General features: G+C 42.2%; 1 protein-coding gene across 1 annotated transcript in view; it reads left to right on the plus strand.

Moving 5' to 3' along the window:
- MSH7 (MUTS homolog 7) overlaps positions 1-6452 on the plus strand; it is an 86921-nt gene extending 80469 nt beyond the window's left edge. Inside the window, exons 11-17 of the mRNA XM_086804071.1 lie at positions 1938-2067; positions 2186-2463; positions 4302-4520; positions 4664-5056; positions 5200-5296; positions 5377-5504; positions 5614-6452. Coding sequence (XP_086660197.1) covers positions 1938-2067; positions 2186-2463; positions 4302-4520; positions 4664-5056; positions 5200-5296; positions 5377-5504; positions 5614-6153 — 1785 coding nt within the window. The 3' untranslated portion in view covers positions 6154-6452. The remainder of the gene's footprint in view (positions 1-1937; positions 2068-2185; positions 2464-4301; positions 4521-4663; positions 5057-5199; positions 5297-5376; positions 5505-5613) is intronic.
- Positions 6453-8708: the final 2256 nt, after the last annotated feature.

The following is an 8708-nucleotide window of genomic DNA, read 5'->3' on the forward strand; positions in this document are numbered from 1 at the left end:
GGATGGGAGCCTTTACACAGATGGAGATCCTGATTGCTGTCAGAGCTTGCACTGAGGATGGTAGATGCCTCTACTATGAGATCCAGGATGAGGGATATTGATCCAAACCCTGCAGATGTGGACTCTGATTGGCGCATTTGGGCATATGCTGCGCGCCCCTTGGCCCGGCTCCAGTGGGACCCTGGTGAGTACGAGTGGCATGATCCTTTTGCGTCCCCCGAGGCCACAGAGATTACCTTTTTCCAATACACTGTTCGGTTGAGGAGGCATATTTTGACTGCGAGGAGGATGGCCTCTCCAGCTGCAGCGGAGCATTAGAGGCTACAAGGACTCTCACAGGAGTTCCTGGAGGATTTCTGGGCCAGGCTCTGGGCTAGTCGACACGCACGCAGGATCTCGACTTTTCAGTGGGGCTGGTTGCCCGCAGGGGCTCTGCAGTTGGCACCTGGCTTATCTACGGTGGTCTTCCGGCGGCTTGTGTCCGATGCGGCCACCCTTTGGAGACACAGAGACACTGCCTATGGGACTCTCCACAGGCGCAACAGATTTGGCTGAGGATGCTGCGCATTTTGGCCCCCCTCTCTCCAGAGGGCATGTATACGTGGGGGGCCGCTGCTTGGTCGACATCGTCAGGGCCTCCTCTGGGATACGAGACGGAGCAGGACAGCCAGGCCATCAGATTCATTAGGAACCAGCCTCGCTTGTTCCTTCACCGGATTTCTCGTCCGCCGTCTGGACACAGGAGAGGGATTTACGATGGGAGCTCCTCAGCAGCCTCACCATCTGGTTCACCTGGAGAGCCTGGTGTTTCAGGGCCTTTGAGGGGAGACTGGAGCCACCAGCAGAGTCTGTTTGGGGGATTTGGCAGGAGCTGATCCACACCCTGCGCGGACAGTATGACCGCATCCGGGGCGACTCGGATGCGGTGATCTTGCGGCGCCAGGCCTTCCACACCACTTGGCGCAGCGGCCCCTTCTATACGCTACACGCTGGAACCCCCCGCTGCCACCTGTTTGGCTTTTCCCCCCTCCTATTGTATGATATAGCTCTCAGTTATTTGTACTGATCTTTGTACCTTTTTGCACCTAGGGAGAGTCTCCCTAGCTGCCTTGATTGGATCTCTGCTATGCTTTCTTATAAGCGGGAGAGTTTTTTGTAGCCCAGTGGGCGTTTTTTTAAAACTAATGAAAGGATCTTTTCTCAGAAAGAAAAAACATGAAGGAATAAGAGGCAAAATTCTCTTCTCAAGCATCACAGCAAATAGCTTGCCATAAGCAACATCTAAACCATTGTCATTTTTGTTGTTATTAGTGTCCATATCATTTAGTTTTTTCACTTCTTCATTGCTTGCTGAGGTGCTTAGCCTTTAGACATGTATCAACACTTTGGGACCTTGAAAGAACCAGATGAAACTGATAAGTTGGAAATTTATGTATGTTCTTAGCCACGATAGAAGCAAAAGGCAGACCGGCCGCAATACTGTAGAACAGAAGGAATACAAGAAGCAAGCATTCAGTTCAATTGCAAATCGTGCATGCATGAAAGTCTGGTTTAAGCTGTGATTTTTTAAACCTTGGTAGCCCCTTCTCTTGAATGGCTTGTCTTGATTTGATGTAGACCCACAGGGTGGCGATAAGAAAGCGATAAGAAATAATTTGACTGCTTGGATGTAGATGGAAAGAGGTGATAAGTGGCATTTCCAGACAAAGCATTCCTAGTTTTATGCATCATCTGGTGAATTGTCCAGAGTGCACACACATACACGATTCCTGTCATACATGGTAGATTCAGGTTTAATGAGCTAAAGAGGGTTGCAGCTATGACTGTATAGAACCATGGATTGTTTTTGCCTTCATTTTCCACTAATGGTATCAGCAAAGCTTTTAGAGGATGACTACTAGTTGGGCATTTTTAAGCTGGATGTGTTGTTTTGACAGTTGGATGAGGCTCTACTGGAAAAGGGTCTTCTAGCTTCTTATGAGGTGTACAAAGGATCATTACGCTTGGATGGTCAGACTCTATCGAATCTTGAAATATTCCATAACAACGCAGATGGAGGCAAAACAGGTCAATATCTTAAAATAGTATTGAAGCATGTAAGAAAGGTTGTGCTTAAGTTACTGCAGTGGACTTCCAACTTCTAAAGCTAGATATGGCTGACATTTCTCAAACCCCATTATGACAGGAACTCTTTTTTCTTTTCTGGATAATTGTTCAACTCCATTTGGCAAGCGTCTATTGCGCAGATGGATGTGCCATCCTCTCCAAAGAGTTGCAGAAATAAATGAAAGGCTAGATGCTGTAGAAGAATTTAGGTGTCATCCAGACCTTGTTGGAGTGCTCCGTTCAGGCCTAAGGAAATTACCAGACCTTGAACGGCTTGTTTCTCAGATACGCAGCTTTTCTTGTTCTTCGGATGCAGCAACCATACCGCTACTTTCAAATCGAGTCCAGAGACAAAAGGTGTGCCATGTTTGTTGAATATGGTGCTCTGGCTGTGTATTAAAATGCGTTTTCCTGTGGTTTGATTTTGAAGTGTACAAAACTGTGCTGCTCTTTTCTTGCTGCAACTTGATGTGGAGTTTTATTGGGCATGACATTGCCCTTAAAGTATGTACTTACAACAAACTTATTTTCATGGAGGGATCAAACAAGTCATGACTTTAACGTCACCCCTCAGTTCTTTTCAACCAGGTGATGGCTTTCTTTTGTCTTCATTTTCCCCCTTGAGCTAGCAATAGCAGAATATGTATGCTTGATCTTTCGATCTCACAGAACACTCTGCTTGCTGAGTGGCTTTTCTTAAATGTTAGGCTTCAAACCATCTGTGAAGTCCTCATAAAAGCCATGGGGCCAGACCTTTTCTTCTATTCTTTGGATTCCACATAATATCCATTCTGGTTAGCCCCCTTGTAAATATCCGCAAAGGATCCAGTAATATACAAGCCATGTAAATTTTTGCTTCTTGGATTTTTGATGCCTTCAAAAACCTTCTCTTTGATTCGAAATCCTGATGTCCTAGAACTTAAAATTCTCTTGCCCAAACTTCTTACCTTATTTTAAGCCGAACTTTCTTGAGGTCCTGATATCCAAAACTCTCTTTGCTTCTAGTGAAAGTCCAGTTGGTGCTGATATCCAAAACTCTCTTTGCTTCTAGTGAAAGTCCAGTTGGTGCTGAAAATTCAACAAGAGTGTCTTATCCGCTAGGTCATCCTCGTCATCCAGTTTTATTTCATACTTCACATGAAAAATTGGGTGTAATTGTACATTCTCATAGAAACTTTAATATGTAAGCTAATTCACCTCCCTTTCTCAGCACTATGAAAGATCCACTATATCTAGGTGATAGCTTTGGGCATCCTGCAAACTTATGGTTTGAGAAGAAGCAGTGGTTTATCTCAAGAAGAGCTTCTCATCCTTAGTTAATATCATCTTCTATGGTGTGTGTTCATTGAAGTTTTTGCTTTATCTTGAGATTTCCTCATGCTGTCATGAGCTAGCTTATCCATTTGATTTTTATCCTCAAGAAAGTCTTTAGCTGCTCTCACTCTTTTCCACTCTTACTTTATTGCAACTGTTTTGTGTTTGGAATTCATACCTAATCAGGATTCCAAAATGGACTAAAGCCCCTAGATGAACTTCTGACACTGCTATAGGCAAACTTGTATGTTGGTAGATACTCTTTGCAATCAGTCTGTCACGTATCTATGTTTGCACACAGGATATCCTCAACGATTTGAATGACAGTTGTAATCTGGCATGATGTTAATTATGCTGGTCATGCAAACCTTGTGAGTAGTGAATGTCTTGATTGAAGTGACGTATTTAAATATGCTACCTTATGCACAAATAGATAAACTAAGACGATAAGAGGTTTATTTGGGTAATTTAGAAAGTGAAGAAAGAGTAGAGAGGAAAAGGAAGATAAAGAAAGCTCTTACATAAGGAGCAAGACGCACAGTAGGAAGCAACAGGTGAAATCCTGAACACATTGACCTTTTTGTTACACCTACTGGATGGTGTACTTCACGTAGTGTATGCATCATGGGGGTTACCTTTGAATTACAGCCTAAGGTCTACACAAACAGATCTGACTGCAATTATTGATTGAGAGTTCAAACTTCACTTGACGATTGCGTTCTTCATGTGCACCATAGTCTCTAGATGATTACAAAGTTGAGTAATGCACATATTCAAAGGTCTGCTCTTCTTGTTGTGAAAGTGGCATGTTATGCATTCATAAATCCAATTTATGGCATTATATCCACATCCCTATGATACATTTGGAAATTTTTTTGCAGGTCCAAGCATTTTCTGCTGTGGTGAAAGGGTTAGTTTGCGGGTGTGCTATATTAAGATCCATTCGCAACAAAGGAGGTCATGAAGGCACAATAAAGAGTCATCTCTTGCTGGCAGTTTCAGATTTGGAAGGGATGAATGAAGCTAATGAATCACTGGTCTCCATGGCCTCGCACGTAGATAAAAAATTTTCAAGTCCTAAAAACCAGCTATTAAAGCAGGCATGGTCTTAATCCCATCATACGACCCTCTTATTTGAAGGAATGTTAATATTTGTAAAGGTTTTTACAATGGTTTGAAGATAGTTGATTATTTATTGTATATGCCATTTTTTAAAATAAAATGTGATGCAATCTTCTGGCAGGACTGCATTCTGGATGACAAGGATACTCAACTCTTGAATCATCTATTGTTGGAGTTCAACCAACATAATGGATGCTGGCTACTGGTCATTGAAAATCTTAGCCAAATAGATGTACTTCTTTCTTTTACTTTGAGTACTGATGGGGCAAATGGCCCAACTTGTCGGCCTACATTTGTTGCAAGTTCTGGCAGTGCTAAAGGAGGTGCAGTTTTGAAAGTCCAAGAACTTTGGCATCCCTTTGCCACTAGCAGTCAGTGTAGTGTTTTTGTACGAAACAATGTTGAGCTTGGCAGTAACACCAGTTCCTGTCGGGCAATGCTTCTAACTGGACCAAACATGGGCGGCAAATCAACACTTCTGCGAGCCTCATGCATAGTAATCATCTTGGCTCAGGTACCCAGCTCATTGCCTCATATGCACAAATCCTGTGCAATGCCAAGAAATGGGAGTTACGTGAAGCTTAGGATTGCTGTCAGTTGTATTCTGTATTTAAAACTGCCATGAAAATAGTTCTAATTTTGCATTCGAATACACAGATGGGATGCTATGTGCCTGCAGAGTCGTGTATTCTATCGCCTGTGGATATCATCTTCACGCGCCTCAGTGCAAGTGATCGAATTATGTCAGGGGAAAGTGAGTGACTTGTCTAAATTCAGTAGGATGCCTACTCAAAGCTTGGCTCCTTACACAGTGGAGGAACTTATGCTTTTCAGGCACTTTTATGGTGGAGTGTATGGAGGCCTCTTCTGTGTTACGGTATGCTAGCCCAAATTCATTGGTCATTCTGGATGAGCTCGGGCGAGGGACTTCGACATTTGATGGCTATGCTATTGCATATGCTGTGAGTCACTCTAATACTTTCTGTCATCATTACACTCCCATTTTAATCTTGAATTTTCCATGCCAAGGTTCCTTGCACAGTGACAGAGGTTCATTTATCTGCCTTGTAGGTTTTTCGCCATCTGGTGGACACAATAGACTGCCGGTTGCTCTTTGCAACACATTACCATCCACTCACCAAGGAATTTGCAGCTCACCCTTCTGTAAGTCTTCAACATATGGCTTGTGCTTTTCAAGACACCAGGAGCACCAAAAGTTTGGACAGAGAATCTCTCTTTTCAGGAGAACCCTCCAAATCTTCTGCGTATGAAAAACGCCTCATATTTCTCTACAAGCTATCTCAAGGTGCCTCTCCTGACAGCTATGGTCTACATGTAGCATCACTGGCAGGTCTACCAAAAACAGTCATCAAACAAGCAGAAAATGCTCGTAGCATTATCCACTCTAGGTTATCATCAACATTTCAATCTAATGCCCATAGAGTGCATTTTTCTCATGTACATGATCAGTGGCTGAGGACAATTCTTGCTGCTCCAAGCCTGAATGGATCTAACTGGAGCACAATTGACATGGAGGATGCATATGACACCTTACTGTGTGTATGGCATGAGCTACAGAGCTGCATGAGCAAGGGGAAAAGTATTCCGTGACTTGATGCAATCATGGTTTTTACAAAAGAGCTTGGGGCTACAGGAGCCACCAAAACGTTTAGATTCCAAGCCTTCTTGGAGGATTGAATCAGGGGTAACTACTAGAAGGGTTGGAAAAGAAAGTGCTGCACTAAATGCCATTGCAAAATAGTGTAATGGCATAAGAAATTTTTGAATTCAAAGGTGACATGGACTAGATGTGAATGCTTGGAAACTACAAAATCTTGTTTTGTAAATGAAGTCTAGTTCAGAAGCTCTTAACAAAGAAACTAGCTGTATGGGCTTGAAGATTATCTAGCATTCCAGCCCCTCACTTCTGCTTGGCTGTGTGATAGTATCAACATGTGTAGAATCTTGCAATTTTTGTTTGGTCCACAGCAGCAGCTATCACTGACTTAAATATGAAATCTCTTCTCATTGCAGAGACGAAATCAGAGCAAATAATGTAAGGCGACTTGTTTGTTTGTTTTGCATGTCAGGTTCAGGTGCTTAGGAAGTCCTCGATTGGCCACCTCACCCCTATGATTGGAGCTCCCTTGCCAACACGGTCATGTATGGATAGCCTAGTCTTTACCTTGATCACACCATTTGAAGATGGTAGATATCTGAAATGCTTATCCATTTAGCTAGTCACCGTTGCAAAGCCACATACTTGTTTGACATTGTGGTATATCTAAAAGTGGACATGTGTTAAGGGTGTGCATAACCATGTGGTAGGTCTCTTCTTTCATCTTTGATAGACCAAGCTTGAAGCTTTGTTAGATTGTTTATTGCCTCTTGCCTCTTATAATTGAGTCAACTTTGAAGTTTATCAGAGACAAGTCTCTCTGGTAAACAGATACACACGAATGTTTAGATAGATCGTTTTCAACCTGGATTTCTTCTGATACATAGCTGTCCATTCTTTTGTGAAATGTTTTTTCTTGTGTCTCCGTTAATACGGGTGGCTTTGATAAATTCACACAATTTTCTTGTTTTGATCTTGCTGCTTTCAGTAGCTCATTACTGGTTGTAAAGTTGGAAATGTATATTCTGCTTTCAACACTATTATTGGTGTTCATCTTTACTAGAAAAACCTTTCATTGCGTGGACTCATAGCTTCTTTTTTTTTTCTTTTTTCTTTTTTTTTTTGAGATGAAGTATGTTTGTATTAGTATCACATCAACTCTTGTACATTACATTGGAGCATGTTAAATGCTCTAAGAAAGAGTTTATTACAAATCAATTTCTTTATGAGGGCAAGCTAAGATATCCTGTCGGATTTTCTGCGTGGAAGGCTCCCACCAAAGCTCTCTATTCTATGCTGATGTGGATGTATAGCCACTGGACCGTTCGGTCTCATGTGGAGGATGACCTCTTCCTCTTGGTAACAGGCACATGACTAATGGTCTTTCTATTGGCTTTGCTTGCAAGCGAAAAGGGTTGAAATATGCAAAGCGTGCTCTCCAGTGCGTCGTTCTTTGAGTACATGAACAAGCACATGGTATTATCTTTTTTGAACACCAGAGTTTTACGCCCGCTTATCAGCACATCATTATGCCGTTTTTAAGTTGATTATAACTTGTTATTTGTAGATTTTAATATTAACTTGTGAACGCCTTTTTGGCGGGTGGCAGGTAAAACCGCGTTTCAAGTGTTGTCTCGAGATTTGGCATGGCCTTTCCAAGTCCCATTTTAAATCTTTTGTCGCAAGGACTTTCACAGAATTTTCATACGTGATTTTAAAAATCACTTTTTCAATATTCAACCGTACCTCAATTTCTATGCACTCCTACGTTTCTATCAGTGCGTATTCTTAATTAATTCAATACATAAAGGGCTACGAGGGCTTAAACCACAAATGTAGACACTTACCTACCTCTAAATTGAAGTAGAACCAAAATAGAATACCGAAAAACTATAAAGCCACACTTGAAAGCAAGCTCAGTCAAGGGTGAAGAACCCTCAGTACTATATCCCACGGGGCCTTCAAGAGGCCCCTCAGGTGGGATCAATTGACACGGAGGGCTGGCCATCAAATCGGGCGATCGATGTTGTTGGATTGGGCAGGAGGGTGGCTGGGCCGACAGGCGGTGGGATGCGGGCGGGACAAATTTTGGCACCACGTGGCCAGTATAAAAAGTAAAGTAGGACTTAAAGTAAACTAGGAAAAAAAGTTGTGCTCGACGGTTGGGTGGTGGGATAATAGATTTCCCTAAATTCTCTTTTTCAAAAGTGAGTTGTTCTTTCCTACCCTCATAGACAGCAAGTAACCAAGATCCATTGAAGGGAGGTTGGTGGGCTCTACTAGTATCCTTTCTCCTTTCACACATGGCAACCATTGAAGGCAATGAGGGCATTGAAACCAAGATAAGTTGAAGATTCATTGAAAACGAGTGAGATTTTTGAAATATTTTATTATCTAATTTTTGTAAAAAGAAAGCTTATAGAGCAAGGTTGGACTAAAATACCATGTAATCTATTTTTGATGGAATAAAAATACTCAAGTGGGGATGCTTTTGGGCACACTTGGGGGAGGGGGGCAGTTGGGACCCAATGTGGTTCTTTTTGCGTTT

This window comes from Cibotium barometz, chromosome 10, assembly GCF_041138505.1.
Source record: "Cibotium barometz isolate CiBa-2024 chromosome 10, ASM4113850v1, whole genome shotgun sequence".
NCBI lineage: Eukaryota > Viridiplantae > Streptophyta > Polypodiopsida > Cyatheales > Cibotiaceae > Cibotium > Cibotium barometz.